At 40.0% G+C, this 22,657-nt stretch overlaps 1 protein-coding gene across 8 annotated transcripts in view; it reads left to right on the top strand.

The window, feature by feature from the left end:
• XRCC4 (X-ray repair cross complementing 4) overlaps positions 1 to 20,818 on the top strand; it is a 190,644-nt gene extending 169,826 nt beyond the window's left edge. For 7 of the 8 annotated variants that reach the window (XM_072860694.1, XM_072860692.1, XM_072860689.1 and 4 more), the window contains one exon: positions 15,568 to 16,143. In XM_072860694.1, the coding sequence (XP_072716795.1) occupies positions 15,568 to 15,676 (109 nt within the window). In that variant the 3' untranslated portion in view covers positions 15,677 to 16,143. Of the gene's footprint in view, positions 1 to 15,567; positions 16,144 to 20,741 lie in introns of those variants that run through there. The other variant, XM_072860697.1, reaches the window with a different exon arrangement.
• Positions 20,819 to 22,657: the final 1,839 nt, after the last annotated feature.

The following is a 22,657-nucleotide window of genomic DNA, read 5'->3' on the forward strand; positions in this document are numbered from 1 at the left end:
GATGATGAGGGTGGAAGCAATAAATGAAATGCATGGAGAGGTACGGTGGGAAAATAGGTGTTTTTGGCACTCGTTTGGGACAAGCTACATAAGCCACCATGGCTTAGACACACACGTGCAACGTGACTATTCTAAACCTGTGCCAATAACAACTTGCTTTTACTACATAGCGTGACATCTGCTCGCCTCTCTCCAGCAGCCACCTTCAGTCTGCCAGTGACAGGCTCTCTATAAATGTGATTTTTGTCCAAACTTGTATTGCTTTGAGTGGTCCTCAGAAGACCCATACATTTCTCTCCCTCACCCGGGTTTGTAACACTTCAATTTTTAATCTTCATACATATTAGCATTGAAGTAGGGATGGGTGTGATATTGCTGGTGCAGGCAAAACCGAACAGAGCCCATGGAGCAGCCCACTGCTGTTTTGTGGTGACGCAGAGCAGCATCCCAGTGGTGTCTGCTGGCGAGCCTTGGGGCACCAGGGTGGAAGGCACCCCGTGGGTCTCCTAGGGGCTTGTGTGCCTCTGCGGCTCCTTTACCTTCTCCAGATTATGGGATGGAGAGAGGGGGGAGCCCCGAAGGCTGTTCAGACAACAATGCAATACTGCACAGGGTAATTTTCCTTTTTCTTTTTGCTTTTTAAGGCGTTTTAGCAGCACAGTGGTTCATCAGCTTCAAGCCTTGTAGAAGCCAGTCAACGCTGGTGAGGCAGGACAGTATCTGTGAGCAAATTTGAATCACCTGGGTTTTTTGCTTTAAAGAGAAGTGTCGTTGGATTCATTATTCCCTTTATTGATTTAATTCTAGCTGTTCGCCTCATATCGATCTGGACTGCTCACCAGAGACGGTTTCACTAGAGTTGTTGTCTTTTCAGCCAATGATTAAAAGAAAAAACCCCACACCTTTGAATTAAGCATCGTCTGTTAAGTGCTTTCTAGGAATGGCTAGTGTTATCACACTTTTGTTGTCTAATTTGTGATTGCTGACACGTAATAAACACACGGAAGTGCTGAGGATGAATGACTCAATATGATAAAGTAGTAACTTTCCTTCCTCTGCCCCCAAGGCTTAATTCCTTTTTTGATCCAAACTTCAAAAGAATTTTCCTGAGTGTTCATGTTATCCCATTTTTCATCCCACTCTGTAAAAGAGGTATGACTGGTTTTTTCCCCTCTCATTTCTGAAAGTGGTAATACAGAAATCTTACAAGAGTTATATCCTTTCATGATTTTCTGCTGTTTAAAGGCTTGAGAAGAACTGGGTGATTTTGATAAGCCTCCAGTCCAATTCCAAGCCTTCTGAATCTGCTCATTTTTGTAATGCTGGGAACAGCTCTAGGATGCTTACAGGAAGCGAAATAACATCTTACTATACAAATTCTGTCTGGAAGCATGAGTATTTCCTTCTGCCTTGGTTTTGCAGCAGCTTTAGTAATCAAATAAGAGTTTTATTCTTTGTATCTTGTCTACCAACTCTTTCTTCTGTCTGTTGAGCACTTCCTGTTATGAAGAGAGAGTCAGTTAAATGTGCCTATCTGTTCATTAAACTGTTGTGCAGGGAAGAACAGAAGTAGTTTAAGTCCAAACAGCCTCCCTTTCTGTAGGTATAGGCATCTTATCTGTGAGCAGCAAATGATACTATGCCCATCAGTTGCTTTTATATTTACTGCATTCTACGCCTTGTGCCTGGGGACAACTTTGTTTTAATTCATTCCCTAAACAGTCTCCTAGGCTGTAGATTACCACATTATTTTTTTGTTGCTGGGATTTTTTTGGCTAACAGAGTAAAGTTGGGGTTTAAAAAAAAAAAAATGCAGCAGCCGTCACTAGCCAAAGTCATTAATACTAGTTTTATCAGAGTCTCAGTTCTTCGTCATATACCATGCTGATTTCTTTGTAGTTTGGCCACACCTCCTCTTTGCTGTAGGCAAGCAGATGTAACATAGATAGTATAAATGGCATTTTAACACTCCTAGATCCAGAACTGGGGTTTACTTCTGTGGTCATTCCTGCCTAGGTTATGCATCTCTGCCAGATCTCCATCACATTATCTAGGTCCTTTATGTGGCCCTGTGCTGTACTCTCTTTCACAAACTTTTAATGCGCCTGGCCCCACAGTGAAAGAGAACATCTTATTTCCCTCAGCGTAGAATTAAAACACAAATCAAAGTAGAGTATTTTTTCCATTGAAGTTGACTTCATGCATCATTATTTGCTGCTGTCTACTCACTGGCTGCTCTGCAAGCAGTTCAACTCCAGTTCAGGTTCGCTGTTGACTGACAGTTGTTGTTTCATGGAATATTTGAAACAAACAGGTAAAGTAATCTGTCTTCTGTGAGAGATCTGCTTCCTGGTGCATCCAGTCATCGTTCAGGATGATTTTCACCATCACAGCGAGCTTCAGCTGAGGAGGCGAAGACTGAGTTGATGTATAGAGTTCAAGGAGCGTCTGGACGACGCTTTTAGTCATATGCTTTAGTGTTGGGCAGGCCTGCGAAGAGCAGGGAGTTGCACTCAACGAGCCTTATGGGTCCCTTCCAACTTGAGATATTCTAGGATTCTATGATTCTATAGACCCAGTGGCACTTTCCTGTCGGTGCTGTGGAGCTGACTCCATTAGGCATTAGGGGAAACACGCATTAGGTGCCATATTGTCAGTGACACTGTCCACGCTGTACTTGACTTTCATACAGATAGGACGTAGAATGCACCTTGTTTTGGCAGTTCAATGTTTTTTATAATCACAAAGCTTGTGCGACTCGGAAGTGTATGTGTAGGGCATTAGCATTAGTGCTAGTTTTGCAAGCAGCTGTAGGAAAAACTTTAGGCAGAATATGTTCTGCTGATAAATGGCAGTATGCAGGCTAAACCTAATGACTCACTATTATTTTCTATTATTTCATTGTTTCCTCCACAATGGAACATGTCTCTAGCCTAGAAAAACAGAAACAATTGATAAAATTTAAATGAACACGCTTCCTAAACCTCTGAAATTTCTCTCACTCCACCCCACCAAGAGCCTCAAGGCCCTTGTCATACTTTTTCACTAGTAATATCCAAGAGTGCAAGACAGGTCCCTTCCTGAAGAATTGCTATGACATGGCATATAATTTTATTGGTGCTTTATATAGTGTTTTGGCGTTCTTCAGTTAAATGGTCTGTTTCCTTGGTCTCATTGCATTCGCAACAGAAAATGGCTTGCAGCCTTTTTCTTCTAGAATAGAGAAAGCGTAAACTCTAAAGAATTACATTAAGCTTGAAACTTGACAGTTTGACAGTACCAAACCCTCACCATAATTGCTTTCATTGGTTCCCACCAGATTTAGAATGAGCTTTTATTACTGTTGCCTGAATATCTTATTACAATTAGCAATACCAAGTATAAAAAGGTAGAATGGATTCCTCTTCTCATAGCAGCTGGTGGAAAGCTGGTCGATAAATTATTTTAAAAGCTATGTTTGTTATTAAACAGCCGCACAGTTAAACAGCCTTCTCAGTTTGCTGCTTTTTTCCAAATACCTATCTTGTATCCTGATTTTCACAGGGATCAGTATCAATTATTTTATTATTTCATTAATGTTTCTTTAAAATGTTCTCATAGTTTAAAAAATGTGAATAGAATCAATATGTCAGCACCTATTACTTTCTATATTGATTCTGCTGTATGCTTTACATTGAGACAGACATTTACAAGGAATGTAAATGTACCTGACAGAACAATGCAGAAGCAATTCCATACAAAGTGAACACACAAATATCACCATCGTAACCTAACCAGTGAGTAGGATGTGCTTGGGGTTTGTTTCCTTGCTTCTGGTTTGTGTCAAAACCTAATAGCATACACAACCAGGACAGTCTTGTTTGTTTGGGTTTTGTTCTGTCATTAGTTTTGAAAGATAAAAAGCAATAAGATGACCAATGCTTTGGACTACTGTCTCACTAGTGACTCCAGACATGTCTGGGGAAAAAAAGCAAATAGGTTAAAAATACAGTCCACTGACCTCCTGCTAAGTCTTGGGAGGCTGATGTCGGCGTGCTGTGTACAAAGAACCTATACAAAGCAACATAAAGCCAGTGGGGAAACTCCCATCTTTTATGACCAGACCTATAATCTTTAACAGGCAAGAGTATATATGTGTATGTACAATACAGTCAATTGTTATGCTACGTATTTTTAGTAATAAAACTCTTCAGAAGATTCGCTGGGGGATTAGGAGGGCTGCATGCCAGCAATGTTATGGAGGGAATTGCGGCTCACCCTGCACTGTGCTGGAACAAGTGAAAGCAAGAACTCATCACCCCTGAGATGAGGCCTCACAGCTAAAGAGCTTTGGTAATTCCATATGCAATCATTTAAAAAGTGCCAATGACTTAGTCTAACTCTGCTCTGAAAGAAGCTGATTTTATTAAAAGGAGACCTAAGCTAAGCTTGAACTGAAAACCCAGGCTTCAGACTGAATTCTGAAAAATTATTCTTTTTTTTCCTAGTGATACCAGAAATGCTTTCTGTCTGCCAGATTTATTGGGAAGCTTTTCAAACAAACATTTTTATTTATAATAGTGCTTTAAAAAAAAAAAAAAAAGGGCTTTTTAAATATCTAGGTGTTTTAAATTGTTTGCATCCATTTGTACTATCTGAGCTGCTCATTCGGTTCACAATAATTTATGCCAGGGCTGAGGCAGTTACATGCTATGTTTCAGATGGGAACTCCTCTCTGTCGTGCTCTTTCACTTTTTCTCCCTCCCTCTCTTTTGCAAAGGTACCTATTTCAGACAGAATCAAGATCCAAAATATTAAAACTGTCACTGTCTTAATTAACAGAAGACAGTGACTTCCCTGTGATGTTGGACTATAAACCTACTATCAATTCTTATTTTTTCTCTGGAAATGAAAAACAGAGACATCAGGCGAGGAGGTGTACTTGAAAAATGTGGTTACTCTTTTCCTGTTTCCCAGTACTGGGGAAAATCATGGATAAAACCAGACGGGTTTCCAATAAGTGGACTCGTTACCAATAACCCAAGATGCAGGTGTAATTGCATTTTCAGTGATTCATCTGTATAGCACACTGGGTTGTTTTACACAGGCAGCATCTGTTTCACATGTACACCATGATTATTCTACTCTGATTGACATCTGCCTTCTCCTAATAAAGTCCCAGTTGCCCACCTGTATGGTGCTCCCTTTTCTCTTAATGCATTTGTAAGATAAAAAAATCCTCTAGAGCACTGTGCTGACACTCACAAAAAGGCAAGCTATCTAAATTTGTCAGTGGTGCAGCACCGGCACAATTATCAAGGCTCTCTGTGGATTAAAATTTTATAAAGTTTGTGGTTTGAATGCCGGTTTGAACCAGACCAGTATAAGAAAACTTTGGTGGAGGTACTTCAGGTTTATACTAATATATCACAACTGAAGTTAAAATCTGGCTTAGGCTGTGGAACTGAAACAGCTTTGTAAAGAAAATTATTGTACCTTGGTATCTAATCAATTTTGTCATGTTTTTCCCCCTTTTCATTGCATTCTGTGTTTTCTGCTGTGTTTTTCCGATTCCTATGTATTACCTGTGGAGATCTTCCAAGATTTTGGGAATATTAGAAGTTTACATGGGCTCAGGGAGGGACAGCGCCATTTTGTGAAAGAGAAATATACTGAATGTTACTGAATACACAGAAATTAACTCTGGCTCAGGAAGCCTCTGAGCTGCAAATGGTTGGAGGCTGGAAAAGCTCTTCGAAGAGCATCTGCTCTTGGCCGCTGTTGGAGAAGGGGTTCTGGGCAACACCGGGTTGACACCAACAGGCTGACGTGGCCTGTTTCTTCATTGCAGGAAGGCACTGATTTCAGCCCAATGCAGGTCACAGTGACCAAAATTGCTGAATGTTTCTTAGTTACGCTGCATGTGAAATAAAACTTGCAGGTGTCCGTGCCTAGTGCTAAGTAAGACAGGTGCTGAGCAGTCTTGGAGTGTAAAGCATAAGGTGACGTCTCTAAGTAAGGGTGGTGAGCATGGGGGCATGGCAGCCCAAAGGACCTTGGCTGTGTGACACCAGTAGTGCACGTTCTTGTGGTTGCATTTGTGTGTCTGGTTAGTAGTCTTGATGAGCCTGATAGTCCAGCTTCAGATGCCTAAAGTCTGTCCAAGACCCTGCTCTTAATTTCCTGATTGACTAAATGTCTCTGAAAGCCTGGAGCCCGAGAAGAAACATCTGGTAAAGGGACTTGTGGTGCATGGGCTCCCTGAAACTGTGCCTATATTTGTGGAAAGGTAGTAATCAGAAATTTCCATTTAAAATACAGGGTTGATTGCTGTCTTTCAGCTTGCCTCGCTCAATAATTCATGGCTTGTAACTCCTGCCCATTGGTCGTCTCGGTTCCTTTCTCAAAACCAAGATGGGTGTCCTGCTAATGCAGAGACAGGTCTTGGCAGGTGGCCGTTCTGGGCTCCCCTCCCTTCCACCTTTGGGGACAGATCTGCAGCAATCCCAGCACAGTCGCAGCCAGCTGGGGTGTGACTGGTGCTGGTTTGGCACCAGTTAGGTCTCGGACCTTCCTTACCATAACGCTGGGGGAGGTCCATGTGTGCATGAGTAAGCTGGGACTGTCCCTTCTTACTGGTACAACATGTATGGAAACTGTTCTGCCAGAAAAGGAAATCTCTGAAATTTAAGGGCTAAAGAATCTTTCTGTGAATTTGACCATTTATGGGAATAAAAAGTAGGGAGGCTCATTAGGAAGAAAAACCCACTTTATATAAGAATTTTTGTGAAAGAAACATGCAGAGCCAGTCCCATCCTTTTGGTTCTTTGGGGTTTTGTTGGTTTTGGAGGTAGTACAACCTTTCTTAAAAATCTTATAGTCGAGACTCTTTTGCAGCATTTACCCAACAAGTAATGAGTTGGCTATTTGGTCTATTGTTAAATGCTCCTGGTAAAGTACTTACTGCAGATATTGCTGCTTAGGCAGAGCCTGAGAGCTCAAATGGACGGAGACCAGTTGGGGTTTTGGAGGAGAAAAAATGACTTTTGAAGCCTGCTATACAGGCCATCTTACAGTAATTGCATCATGGGCTGCAGATGACTCCTGCTTCCTATAATAATAGAAGATACATTTTGAAAGTGGCTTCTTTACTCCACCGAATAGACATTTTGATAGATGGGCTCTCTAAAGGGAAGATTGTTAAAGCATCTTAACCACATGTCCAAAGTAAAAAGAAGTATTACCAGCAAGTTAAGAAGTTCAGGATTGAGAGCCAGGCTCTTCGGCCCACATTCATTTGCTTTAGGCACCCCAAAGTAAGGAACAGGGTTGGCATTAGGTGGACAAAGCCTATGTCTGTTCTCTGCCCTGGGTGAGGAGACGTTTCAAGGATGGGTACGGTATGATGAAAATGCAGAGGAGAAAAACTTCAGTTTTAGGCAGAAAACACTGGCTGCTGCAGCGTCCAGCTCTGTTCTGTCTCAGCCAGCTGTACCTATTTTACTTTTTTCCTGGTGTTTTCAAAGGGCTGGATGTGCTGTCCCCTCTTCTTTTTTTTTTCTTTTTCTTTTTTTTTTTTTGGTACTGCTGTTTGAACATGTTTCAGCTCTCACAGGTGTCACTGTAGGCAGGGATTTGATCTTAAATATCAAAGGTTTGATCTTATTTCAGAAAAGTATGAATGAATTCAGATCTGGGCTGTGGAGGGGCCAGAAGGAACATAGGAGAGGTTGAATGGGAGTCAAGAGACAGCAGAAAGGAAAGCACAATTCTCGGTACTGAAAAAAAATTATATTCAATAGAGACCCATTAGAGACCTACTAGACGGGGGAAAAAAGTTTGTTATACTTTATCTGCCCTACCTTAACTCATATATTGAAGCCTGCTCCCAGTTTATTCAATTCACTGCTCCCAGATTTATTAAGAACTCACTGCTGCCTCTATCTTTCTAAGTGCATTTTGTCGTTAGAAAATTGTACGTAAATCATACCCGTATACTGTACTGATCCAAAGTGGTTTTCTGCAATAAGCTGATGAAAGTGAATGATCCAAAACCTGCTGAGCAGCTCTGTGGATAATAGGTAATCTGGGCAGTAATAGGTTTCTGCTGGTGCCCAGGTGTACGTGTACAAGTTGTTCAGAAGGGAGAAATAATTTGCTTAATTCAGTCACAGAAGTTTTTAAAAGATAATTTTTAGGATTACGTCCATGGATACTCCTACATCCTTCTGAGAAGAGGACGTTTTTAGCTATACCTAGTAATTTAGTAAAGATATCAGAGTACCCTAGCCTAGTATTAAAAGGGAACTTTTCATCATATGAACACTGGATTAATCTATTTTTCTTTAAGAATAATTTTAATTTTATTGATTTGTGAAGTTGTGGGTTTCATTCTGTAGCAGTCAATGCAAAGGGTGGACCCCGGAGAGTTGCAAGCTGAGGTTGTGGTTCAGGAGGCTTTGTAAGCACATGCTTAACTTTAAGCAAGTGCTTAACTGCTGTTGAAGTCATTAGGATTTAAACAGCCACTGAGAGCCTCAATACTGGAAAGGAGTGGAAAAGACATGGAACATCTGAAGCACAATGTAGGTTTTAGGGTTGCTGGATATTCCTCCAGTTAAATGCTCTTATTTTTGTTATTTGATTCAACGTGGTTTTGCAGTTGTAGCTGCCATCTGCAGGCTTCAGATTTTGAGATAGAAAACCAGTCCCTCCACGCTCCACCACTGTACAACGGCTGAAGCCGTTTCGACCCCTTCTGTCCTCGGGGACTACAGGCGGAGGAGTACGAGGACACGCATTTCCTATGTGAGAAATTGGTTCAGGGATTTTTATTTGCCCCCTTAGGTCTCTGGCTACTGTTTATGATCACCCTGAGAGGACAAGAAAGGGTTAGGGAGAGAAAGCAGCTCCAGGCTTTGACAGCCTGGAAAAGGGTTATGACACAATTTAGCTGGTGCTGGTGTTATATAAATGTATATGTGATAAATAGCGCTTAATGACTATGAGAAATGGCTTCCAGCATTTGCCAATAAATTTGCAATGTACTGGATTTATGAAAGACCTTGACAAAATTCCTAAACAAACTAAGTTTTCCTTTACTATATACTCTTGTAGTTATGATTAAGAGATTTGTATTTTTTTCCCAGTGAAGGCAGTGGTGCTAGTACGTTCCTCAAAGTAAATGTGGTCTAGTTTATTTAAGCAAGAAGGAGTTTAAGTGGAAATGAGCCACAGAAATGTGTGCTACTTGTCTAAAACAAACATGGTTTAGGCTTTTCCTTGTAAGTGACATCTATTATTACATTTTTAAGTAGATATTTGTTAGTAAGCATCTGCAAGTGCATTTGATAAGATGAAAAGATCCAAGACTATATTTATATTACTAAACTGGAATGTTCTTTTTAAATAAGGACCTGCACCTATGCCAACTGAAGTTAATCGTGAATTTGCAACTGAAGGGATACAAGTCCCTACAAAAGTACTGTCAGCATTGTTCATTTACATGACGTGTTGTCTGTGCAGCCATTTTAGACATTACATACGGTTTTCTGAGGATCTTTAGGCCATCTGTTTTGTAGGACTAAATAAATAGAGTGGATGATTAATAATGTTGAGAACAGATCTAGACCAGTCATTGGAAGTTATATCAATATTAAAAGTTAAATCAGTAAGAGATATGAGTATCTTCTCAGTGTAGCAGATTTGTTTGCGAGTTTGTTCTTGCTGCAATCACTATATCAATTTCTGTGATGTTTAAGGGATTCCCAGTTCACTTCTATCCCTCTGAAGGATTCCAGGTATACGTAAAAAAAAAAAACATTGTATAAGCATAAATCAAAATTATCCCCCATTTGATAGTTTCTAGTTCTAGAGAACAAAGAGTGGTGCTTGCAAGAGCTTAAGATGGTGTTTAGCAATTGTCCTGGTTTTTGAAGTTTTGCTTTAAGTTTTGTTTACTGAGGGAATTCCAGACTTATCTTACTGCACAGTGGTTGTGATGAATGCAGGTGCAGTTGCAGCTTGGCTTTCAGCCAGAGGTGGAAGCTTATTAAGGAACATTGATTCCCTGGCTGAACATTAAATTTGTGGTTGCTGCATTGAAAATATTCTTCATTAACTGTGTGATTGAACAAGCTTATTATTATTATCTGTCTGCTGACCTTAACTGAGACTAGACTGCTTGCTTAATACACTGAGAGTAGGAAAATGCCACACATGGAAGGTTCTCTAAGAGGGATGGAGATAGTATCCCTTAAGCTAGAAATCATTCTTTTCAGCTATTTCTTGAGTATTTTTCCCTAGCCTCTGTGAATCTGCGTTGGGGCCAGGTACAGCTTGGGCTCTGATGATCTCTAACACCACTGCTCTCTTCAGATGATTGAAATTGGCAGAAAAATCTTCAGTTTCTTCACTAACATAATTTAGGGAAAAGTCCGTCAACTGTAATTTCAGATCGTGAAGGTGATTGTATCCAGCAAGTTCTTCATGACTTGCTGGGGTTTACATTTTGCAAGATCAATTATAAATATATGGGTTTGTTTTCATATTATTTCTAGGAATAAATGCCAGAGTAGACTGTATCTGGAAGCTGAATACTCATAGTACTGCCAAAACATAAACCAAATTATTGAGTTTCATTTTCCATTTTAAACTGAATTAAAAAGAAAAATACCTTTATAATTTACCTTATATTATAGTCATTGTAGCATTTCTGTAAAGGGGAATATGATCGTATTTTTAATGACATGAAGTTTCAATTTAGTCTACTTACATTTTTAATATTCAACTTTAAAGAGGTCTGTCTGCACATAGTGTTCTTGATGCATCCATTCACATAAAAGGCTTTTCCCCCTCCTCCATTACACCATTTCTTTTTCTTTTCATGGTTGAACTTTCCTCTTTTTGGCCAGGATCCATAGGCGGTCAATATGATGTCTCCCAAGAGCTCACACCATGGGGCGTCGGTTATTCAAGGCCAAGATTTTACGTATAGCCATGAGCTTTACTCAAAGCTCCTTTCATAATCCTTCCTTAATAACGATGGCTGATGAGTACCTTTCTTCTGAAGACTTTCTGTGAAGAAGATGTTTATACAGCCAAGATAGCAGATTGCTGATAAATCAAAGAATCCCAGTTTTTCTCTGGGGGTGATCTAAAAGTACCATCTCGGGAGCACAAATGTCGCTCTGAGCTTTTGCCCTGTCGGTTGCAATGTGAGCGTTCATTAGTGTTTGAGGTGCCTCACCTTTGTTCCTATGTTAATGCTGTAATGACTACCAATTCTCTGTTTATGAGCTGCTGCTGCCACCTATTTTTATGATACTGAAGAAGGTATATATCAGATTATATCCTCTGTTAATATCTACTCATGGTATTAAGCCTTCATTTTTTTCAGATTAATGACAAAAATGAACCATTAAACCAAGCTAAGGAAAGATAAACACACTGAGAAGTTCAGCGTTTTCCTAAAATACTGCTACACATCTTCTGGGAGAGCTGAAATCTCCTCTCTTAGTAAAATGCCAGCTTTTGATTGAAACTGATTATTTCAATTACTAATGAGGAAAATAATGTAATGGTCCAAGGACAAAAGTATGCCTTCTAGATTACTTAAGTTTCTTGGGAAACTTTTATAGCTATGTTAATTTACAAGGGTATTTCTCTTTTCAAATCCCATGAGAGTTGCTTGAGAACAAAAACTTGAGTAAAATCATAACCACAATGTGCTGGGCTGGCTATACAAGCATAGCTAAGTGCAAGAACCTTTCATCTTTCCAGCAAGAAGTACCTCAAGATGACCAGTTGTGCTGATGTTACAGCCTCTGACCTGATTTTCCTTCAGCACAGCTACAATTTCTTTGATCTTTTGGCCACTAGGAAGCCCTTTTTAATCGTGTCATTTGTAGCAGTCACATAGAAGATTATTTTCTACTTCATACTGCTTCACAAACATTATCTCGTGGAAGTGGCCGTCTGTTGCAGCAGGAATGGTGTTGTGCAGATCGCTGGGGTCTCTGTGAACTCAGGAATAATTTATCACAAGAAGCAAATGGGAGTGGTCCATCTGTCCTACTGCAAAAGAAGGTGTTGCATTTTCTCCCAAGCTATGCAAAGCCATCACCCTTCAAAGCTTTGAGTTTCTGTGCTGTTTAGTTAAGTACTAAAGTGTTGTGTGTCTTCTGTTTCTTATGGCTCTTACTCAGCTGTGGAAAGAAAGATCAAGTAATGTAACCACTTTCTTCCAAATCTTGGGCCAGAATCTCAGCTGGTGCAAGTCAGCAGAGCTCCACTGACATTATTAGTGCTCCAGTGATTCACACCAGCTGTGGATCTGGTCTTCTGTCTCAATTTATGAAGGGCTTGAACTAAATGTCAGGAAATATGAAATGATCTCTTATAGTCAGCAGTTCTCCAGATGTGTTAATGGAGTTTAAGTTTACCAAAAGGCAAGACTTCAAAAAGTAATCCAACAGAAGAATAAACTTGCAAGAAGAATGCCTTACTTACAGGCTTTTTGGCAAGAGAGGACTATACAACTTACTGCAATTTAAAGAAATTAACTCAGTTATGCATCAGGATATGGTAATACAGCTTCAGTGAGACTCCAAGATTCCAAATAATTTCACAGCACAAAGCAAGCTGTTGGCATTCAGTGAATAATTTCCATGCAAATAGGAATCATCAAGTCCTAAAACCAAAATTAAGTTGCTTATGAACTTCATGTACAGAGCCTAATGCTTCCACTTTGCAAGTGTAGTTGGGTTTATTCACAGGCGCGGTATTACAGCTTTTGGAGATTAAATGAGGACGATGTTGTTACAAGAACACAGAAGCTTAATAGTTCTAGCTGCGTAATGTTAAAAATCAACAGTGATTTGGCTTATGGATGTGATCTCATGTATAGTGTTGAAAACAGTTATTTTAGCCAATGAGGATAAAATTGTTGTTGACATTGCTTAAGCACTGTCAGGCTTACTTTTCAAAATCAGAAAATGCTGTAATAGGTGAAACCTCAAAGTCAACAAATGTGGGTCTCAGAAGTCTTTTAGTCTTATATACCTAGTCTTATATGGCTATATGGCATATAAGCATATGCTCTAAAAAAAACTTCCAGTACCTGAAATAGCCTGTGGTGGTACAGAGGTCTTCACAGCCTAATTTATTTGCTGATGAGGCCTTTCAGAATTAATTAAAATGATCAGTGTGTGGCTCCACACTGTGTGATTTACATATGTTCTCACTGGAGACTTAATGCTTTAGGTAGATCTAGAAAGGTAAAAGAACAACACACCTTCAATAAGTAAACTTGAGTGTTACACTGTGTTGGGGTGTGCTACCTATATTTTTTAAAAAAATTAGGGTACAAATGAGTTGTTTGCTAGCCATCAGCATGGAGTGATCTGATCCTGCTGACCAGAGGTCATTGGCAAAGGGTCTGATTCTGGCAGGTTTGTTTCACAGTTAGTCCAAGTGACTTTTGATGAGACACACATCTGTCTAGATGTCACTGCATACCAAAAGGAAAAAAAATGCTTGGACACAATTTATTCAGGCCTGAAGGAAAGCGTTTTGGAAGAGTTCGCAGAGTAAGCTAGTTCGACTTCCAGAGAAAGTAATTATCGTAATCTGAATATATCAGTACATTGAATTTGAATGGTTTGCAGAACTGGAGTGATGGATAGAGTGGTGAGGAAACCCTTCTGAATATTGGAGAGCTCTTAGGAAGTGACGGCATCCAAGACTCAGCATTTACTGGGCTTTTGCGGATTCCCCAGGAGCACGGGGGGCTCCACCTCAAAATGAAAATCATTCCCCAGGTCCACAGCAGGAAACATCGTAGTGAGAGCTCTGAACCTCCAAGGCCTTGACAAACTTGAAGTGTGAGAGGCTATGAATCACGCAGCGGCTGGGGTCTTAGGAAGCTCATTGCATTTTGAAGATTGCAGTGTATTATAAAAACTTCTGCTCCCTAGAGATTTCTAGGTGGGAATTCTGGAAAACTTGGTTCTGAATCTGTTTGAAACCAAATTTTAAAAGAAAAAAAAACCTGCTGAAGTTCCCTAACTATATTGGCTCTACAACGTGGAGCAGTTGAAGGCAAATGCTTGAATTAGTCTGAAAATTAAGATTGCTTTTGCGTGCCTCATTGCACTAAGCCCTCATATGGCAGCATTTGAGAGTAACGCTTTCCATCACTTCTGTCTAGTTCTTCCCATCCTGCTGGCTGATGTGTTGGCCTTGGTTATATATTAATTTTTCACCTTCTGTCAGGATTACACCAGCAGAATATACCTGGGCATGAAGCCATCAACCCTTACAAAACTCCAACCAGTCCAAAATCCTACAATACAAGCACATCAGATCTGCTCCCTGCTGCCTACACTGATTACCTACAGCATACTGAGCCCAGATTAAGAGATTATGTCTTATTTTCAAAGCAGCTAGTGATATCGACTTGGAATATCTTGTCACCAAAACCACCCATATCTGTGATCGATAATTATCCTCTTGAAGTTCGCAAAAGTAAAGTTGTCTGTGCGGGATTCAAAGATTTTTTTGTGGATTCAGCCTATACATATAAAATTAATTCCTATAGGGATCAGAAGCTGTTGCAAATGCCACCATTTTTGGAAACACAAGATACCTTGCCTTCCCAGGCATAAGCGGAGAGCTGTCTGTACCAGAACAGTGTCTTGGAGAGAGAGGAGAAACAGTGAATATGGGCTCTTGGCAAACACCAGGAGCTCATATAGCCAAGAGACATTTAAATTATCTACGTTGATGAGGACAGTCAAAGGAGTGCTAAATGGGACTGATTGATGCAGAGTAGCATGTTTTTCAATGTAATGGATGTCTGATTCAGGCGTGAAGTTTTCAGTTAGGACTCTGTGGTGTCCAGCTATCTGAGGGCAAACCTGCACCTCAGCATACACATATCAGTGAATGGCGAGTGCTTCTGCTTGCATACATTTATAGCAAATGTAAACACAACATACATACAGGGAATGTTAGGGATTCAAAAGTGCCTGAATAGCTGGATTCAGGTATATGGAAGGATTTTCTTCATTTGCCTTCATTTTCTTCTGCTCTACTGTTTGGAGAGAGGCTTGCACCTTTGGGGCATGGACCTTTGAGACAACTCAGTCTGATCCTTCATATTCCTCCATCTCAAACTGATGGACAACAGACACATGCTTAGTGCCAGGGAAAAAATAAAGTGTGGTTAACAGAGCATCACCCTGTGCAGTAGTAGAAGAGCAGATCCTTTGTATGTTTTCTGCATTTGTTCTGCTCTCCCTAGCTCTCCATGTGGAAATTGTGCGTGAAATGGTCATTCTCAGGGTCCTAAAAATGATAATGAAATAGCTGAACCCTTGACATTTATAAGCTGCATTTCATCTGCTTGTTTTGCCATTGCCATCTCAGCAAGTAATTAGGCCTTACAAAAAGTACTTTTCTCTTACATGTAACCTTAACAAAAAGCTCAAAATACACTATTAAATGGTTAGCCTGGCGGTGTATATGTTGGAATTGTTTATATCTGTATCTAAATTTCTTTTGAATCTTTTTGCTTTATATTTCTAGACCTGATCTGGCCTCAGAGAAGACATCAGGCAAGCATTCCCTGGATGTGATGTCTCTTGAAACACTGGAAAACACTTGTGAGCCGGAGGACCTCTTTAATGACATCTAGCTATTTGTTGGCTGAGAAACTGAGAGACTGGCACTTCTAATAGAGATAAGCTATAAAACTAAAAGGCTTTGTTATAGACACTGAGCTGAAATCTTTACTCTGAGGTGGTATTTGATGACACGTTGCTCTAATGCTCTTGCACTGCACTTGTCCCCATTCTTCAGTACGTGGTTGTAGACCCTTGGCATGCTAGACTTGATTTGTGACAGCCTTAAAATCAGTTTAGCCTCTCTGTAGATCTTTTATCATGGGGAAGGAGAGCTTGGATGCTTCGTATCTTCTGACATAAAGCATCCAAAGCAATGTCCTTTCACTTTTTACTTGAAGGTTCTTTGTGGCATTTTGCATTGTAAGATGTTCTTGCTTTTGAGAATAAAGTGCTTATAAAGTCAATATTGACTCTATTTTAACCTTCTGTAGAAACCCATAGCCTTTAAAATTGCCATTTTTGATACTTCATCATTTTTCTTAAGGTGATTTCTAAAAAAAATAAAATGTGTTCTAAAAAGACATCACTTTTGGTTTTATTTGCTTAAACACTCTATGAGTAAAGGGACTAGTTAGCAAAGTGTGTTAATGCATGACCTTTTCTTGCCGAAAGCTGATGCATTCATTTAGATTTAAGGCTTCATCAAAGAAAAGGTGAGCAACATGTATTTACCTTCAGTGGTCAAAATCAAGTGTACTGAACTAAGCGTGCACATCAGGTTTCTGCTTTGCAATTTTAAGAGCCTGAATCAATGCTCGTGTAAGGCAGAGGGAGCCAGTTCTACTGTCTCAGAAAGGATGTGCTCCAACAAGAGTTTTAAACATGAGTTTAAGTCAGCAGGACATAGAACATAGTCCTGCTTCTGTGCTCTATTGCTTGCAATGGTCCTTGGAAGCTACTTGGTATTTTTGAAATGGCAGCTTATTTAGGCCCTGATTCTGCCAAAATTCAGTCCTATATTTAACTAAAAGCATCTGTGTCAGTATTTGCAGGATCAGGGCCTCTTTTAAGAACCTACATGAGGATCTGGGAATATTATATTTAAGCATTCCTTTCTGAAAAACATGGTCACAGCATTTTAAATTTACAAAGGGCTTTGGGACAATGTTATAAATCACACAGTAAAAACATGAATGGCCAAAATATTTTGCTTGCTACAAAGGCTTTGTGCCTGAGAAATGACAAGACCACAAAAGACCTATTCATACACCCATTCATAGACATTGCCTGATTTAAAATCTTCCAGTGCTGATCTGACAATTCTTTCAGCAAAAGCTTGTATATAGTTTCAGTTTTAATGTGAAAATGTTCCATGACTTAACCCAAAATACAAGAGCTTGGTTTAATTGTGCCTGCAGCAGAAAATGAAGGTAAATGGAGCTGAACATCCCTTGAAACTCTGCTTTCAAGAAACTTCGTTTCTAATAGTAAAATGTTGTTACATAAATAGGAAACGTTACACACAGTTGGCAGATGTAATAAAATCTGTCAGAAAGTTTATTCTTTTCTCTTTTTTTGAGGTTTATAGAATCAAGCCAGGAGTTGAACAGAAAATTACGTGATGGCAGATACATCCCTTGGACTGTGTGAGCACAGGTGTGTCATCTAGTTAGGATAGCTATGGTACAGAGCCAGTTCCCAGTCAGCTGAGACTGTGTACACAGGGACACCTCCTCACCCCTCGTAGCCTACTTCCAGTATGTCAGTCTCCACAACCATGTAAGAAGTATTAGCGAAATGCTCCTTTCTGAAGATTTATGTGAGAAACCATTGCTTTTCTACCGATAAGGTTCCATTTTCCAGTTGACTTTGAAGAGGAAAGACCCACCAAAATGAGCACAGATTATTTGTGAGAGCAGAGGTAGTATTACAAAAGCTGCAAAAAATCAGTGAAACTTCTTTATGGTGCATATTTGTCTATAAGAAGTGGGGACATCCACTTTATCCTCAAACTCGTTCATCCCAATGCATCGAAGTAGACCCAATGGCCTTCATTGACCAAGTCAAGTAAAATCTGTTTCAAACTAACCTGTGACGTTTGGGAAGAAAACTCAGTAATAACGCCTCATATTTTTTAAAAACCTACTAAATTAATATGATACTCAGTGCTGCTTGGTTAAGTCTCGGAGAAAAGCTGGGATCTTCGCTATCCCTCTATGCCGATGGAGTTCCTGCTGCAGGGGAAGCTTACAGAGCAGAAGGGTTCCCTTGTGAGTCAATAGACAGTGCTCCTATTCATGTATCGAATATAATGTTCACCTATTTCACAATGGCATAACATCTCCTAGTTTATGTTCATGCTGTGATCCACCATAATCCTTGGACTCTTCCGTGCAGAGGTACTGGGTAGTCACTTGTTTTTCCATTCTGTGTTTGTGCACCTGACTATTCCCATATGGGTTTAGTAACTGGCATTTAACCGTATTGACTTGCATCCCATTTTTGTAGCTGATTTCTCTGGTTTGTCAAGATTATTTTGAATGGTCATTCTTCTTCAATTTGGTATTACGGGTGAACGTAGTAAGTTCGTTCTCCATTGCTAACACCCAGACCATTAATGAAAACACTGAACAGTTCTGGACTTAAGCCTCATTCCATTCATCCTTCTATTTAGTAGAGCTACTAAACTGAGACTTACTCTGTGAGCATGGTTTTCTAACTCACCTTTTGGAAGACCATGTTTTCCAGGCGTGCCTATAAAACTGTCACATGAAATAGCCTGACATGAGATGTCAGTCAATTGCTTCTCCCCTGTCCAAAATATTTTAGTGGTGACAGAAGACAAAATAGAGAAACATGCCCACAAATGGTTTTTCAAGACAGGAAATTAACCAAAGTTAGGAAACACAAATCAAATTTCAAAGGCTATCCTTAATTAATACTTCTCTTTGATACTACTCTACAAATGATTTCCCAGGTAAATTTTTTCTTCAGTTTAAACTGTACTTTTGGGGAAGATAAAACATGTAGTTGTTTTACAGGAGGAAAACCATGCTATCTTTCATTAAATGTTTAGACTTGTCTAGAGTTTTATACTTTTAATATAACTACTTAAACAGAATGTATGTTTTTATCCGTAACAATTTGTCATCTGAGGTCTGGGTTTATCCAGCAAATCTTTTAGTTCAAAAAGATTTACAAAATTTTTTTCAGTGAGAAAAAAAAAATTCTGAACCTAAAAAAACCCCTCTTTTTTTGAGGAAGTGCTGTATAAAGTTTTGCCTTTGGGATGGAAATATTATTTTGATTTTGAGATAATGTTTTTGCAGTCTATATCACTATTTTAACTACCTTCTCACTATTACTCCCAAAAGTAGACACTTGTGTGTATATACATGTGTACTGGATATATTGTTCTTCCTTGCTTTGTACCTGTAACATATAAATGATTGCGTGTATAAACATGATTCCCTGAAAATGTTTCGTATAGCCTAGCTGGCTTTGACAACTTCTGCAGTTTGATCTAGCAGCCTGGAGGTACCTGAGGAAAGAAAAAACCTTTACACATGGGAATTCAGATGCTGCTAAAAGTTTAAGGTAAAGCTGTTTTTTTCTGGCTTTGTGGGAAAAATAAAATGTAGAAACAGTGAAGTAAGAATGGTAGGAAAACAAGGCGATAAAAGCACGTCCAGACTGCTTAGAGACTGAAAGTAGTATATTTGAACATCTTCTGAGCAATACTAATGTAGAAAAATGTGCCAGGAGCTGGTTGTCCTACTGAAAGAGGATCATCTAGGAGAGGGTTTCCATCTTCTGGAAACCCTCTTCTATCCCCTCTTGTCTCCAGTAATGCATCAATCCTCTCATCAGGGGTTAGTACCACTTTTCTGCTAAATATTTTTCTGCTCTAATTTTATTCTAATTCCCTTCACAAAGTCTGAGGTCTCATCAAATCTTTTTCCTAAATTTCCTTTGGCGATCTGTCACCTTCTGTCTCATTTCTTTTCCATATAATGTTGGTCAACTTCTGAATTTTCATCCTTCTCTGACTATTAAATGATTTCCCTGCTATTATATTTACACTCCAAAATCAATTTAATTCATAAAATCTATCAGTATTAATCTGCTAGTGTTAGGAAAATGAAACACTGTATATTTTTAAAACGAACACTACTAAAAAGGAGAATACCAAGCTGAAGGAAGATTACTTCTGGAGTTCCTTAGGGATGAGTCTTGGGACCAATCTCATTCAGCATTTTCATCAGTGGCATTGGCACAAAAAGTAGGAACTCCAATGAAACCTGTTGTTGATGTGTATCTGGGAAGCCTGTTTAATTCATTTTGTTTGGGAAACAGGATTGGAGCAGATGCCTGGCATTGTCTGATCTTGAATTGCCGGCTAATCCTGCTGGTCAGAGAGGATAAGAATAACCAGAAATTGCTTTTTTTGCGGGAATTCTCAGGTCTTGTCAAATGGCTATAGCAGCCTTAATATCATCTGAGGTGAGTTGTTTGTTAATGCCCTGGAGAAAAAGGATGACCATACTATTTTCAGGTTACTTCTTGGGAAGGAAGGATAGCTCTGTTTTGGTTTTTTATGGCTCTATTTGTCTTGTGCAGAAATATTTAACTGAAGAAGATTTTACCGTCATAGCTACAACATCACAGAGTCACAGGACAGTTGAGGTTGGAAGGGAACTCTGAAGATCATCTAGTCCAATGCTCAGAGAAGGGTCAACCATAGCAGGTTGCTCACGCTATGCCCAGTCCGTTGTTATTTAATAAGCAGAGAATAAACTTCATCTGCATCTTCCAAAAAGCTTTAATATAAATAGCAGTTCTGAATGTAAATCACTTTGTCTGCTGGGATTTTGTGAGGCTTTCTGCACTCACCTGGCAGCACCACTAATGAGTGCTGCAGTCCCATCCTACTGCAAATGTCTCTCTGTCTTCAACACTTATATGTACCCCAGGCGCCGTAAAGGTTTTGTTCTGAGCCTTAGCTTTATGCCTCTGCTGAGACTTAAACCAATGGGTCCTAGCTGGAATAGTCTTCACAATTACGAAACAAATACATTAAACCATTTTACCATTTAAGCTGAAAACTGCTGTCCTTATTATCCTCTGTTTGTGAAGGACCTCTCCCACACAGAACTGTCGTTTATTTGAGAGAGACTGAGAGGAATATCTGATGGGAAAATGTAGGTCCGGAGGTAAACATCCACTCTAGTACTTTCCGAAGGGCATGAAGGTACATATTTAATTATCGTTTTTTATGCAACTACTGTTGTTATGGTATTTGTCATGTAGTAGTCATCACTACAGCATGAAGTACCTATGTTGCTCTGAGTAAATTAAATAATATCATATTGTCCTCCTTTTCCTGATTAATTAAATATCACTTGGAAGTCCTGCCTCTCATTTCTAGTGCATGGTTCTGATTCACATCAGTTGAGTGTGAGCCCTGGATTTAATCAAAGCATCTACCCCAATTTTCTCATGTAGCCCATTAGCTTCTGGTTTTCTTTCTGAGCTGTTACAAGATCCTCTTTGACTTCCAAGGTAGTTGAAAGGTGATTTTAAAAAGCAATTTTAATTTTAACCAAAAGCTAGAGTTCTAAGCAGAAAAGGCTGGAGATAGTTGCACACAATCCTCCAGACTCATGTCCGGACTGCTCGGGCCATGTAAAACATAAAAAGGTAGTAAAATACATTTACAGGACTATTCACAAGCCCAGTATGGACAGCTGATTCCAGAGGGAGATTAAAATCGCTGCCCAGAACCACTTAAATTTAACGCTATTCTCATTGTCAAGCAAGCAAGAAAGAAAACCAACTAAGGCACGGCTTTGCTAACACTTCCTCAGTGCTTGGCTGTTACTAAGGCTTTGAAATGCGAAGGGAAAATCTGTGTCATAAATGACAAAAACTGGTGATGGAAAAGCCCTACCCTATTAAGTCACCTCATTGCCCTTTTGCCAGATTTGTGGGGAAAAAACTGCAAGATTGTGCCCAGAGGCGCTGGTCGGAGAGGTGAGGCACGGGTGGAGCCTGGGAAGGAAGAGAGCACAGTTCCTCCCGGCGTGCTGGAGCTGCTCGGCCACCCCATGCTGCAGTCCTCCTGGCCAAGCTGGCTTTGCCTCCTGCGGTGAGCCCAGGAATGTCGGACGCAACTGATCAGCCTAACGTAGTATCCCAAATGGTGGGAAGCTGCTCACATGAGGGATGTGAGTGAGTGGAAAACTCTCTGGGCTGGATTAAAATGTGTGGGTTGCGATGTTCAGCCTAAGACAGTCACCCCGCCTCCTTTGGCAGCAAGGAAAAGTTGGGTATCTTCAGCTTACCTATCTTGGGATGAGATGACTTGCTCCCAGGTGACACCCCTCTCTTTCTCCATGAGTATTGAGGGAACGTAGATGGCAAACATTGCAGCTTGTGGCTGCTGGAAGCTGGGTAGATGACCATGGGTGGCTGGGTAGCCACCGCTGTTGTGGTTCTGTGCTCCCGAGAGCAATGAAGTGGTTCCCTGACATACCCTGACATATAGGGTTAGCAGACCCTTCCAAGGTGGTGGGCAGAAGAAGTCACAGTGCACAACGATGTGTCCGTAGGCGGTCTGGATGTGGTCCCTTGTGTTTCACTGGGCACAGCGGACATCTGCATCCCCAAGGCTGCCCGTGCAGTGCTTGGGGAAAGGCACGTTCTCCTGCTGCCTTCGCTGCTGCTTGTTCCTCATATATCATGCAGGTATCAAGCAAAGTCTCCTCAAAGAGGAAGCCGGCTTTTAGATTTTTATTTACAAGGACCCTGGAAGAGCTTTTATGCCACAAAGAATTAAGGAGACAGAGAAGCAAAGAAATACATACGTTAAATAGTCATTAAAAATATATCAAAATATGAAATACTGTGATCAAGCACAAATCCATCTGCTATGACAGATTAATTTCTTTAAGATTCTTGATATTCTGGTTAATTCAGAGACCTGTCGTACGAGTATCCCACATCATCCGGGTGAATTTTTTTTCCTACTTTTGACTTCTTTCTATATTAGG

Source organism: Ciconia boyciana, chromosome 4, assembly GCF_034638445.1.
Source record: "Ciconia boyciana chromosome 4, ASM3463844v1, whole genome shotgun sequence".
In the NCBI taxonomy this organism is placed as follows: domain Eukaryota; kingdom Metazoa; phylum Chordata; class Aves; order Ciconiiformes; family Ciconiidae; genus Ciconia; species Ciconia boyciana.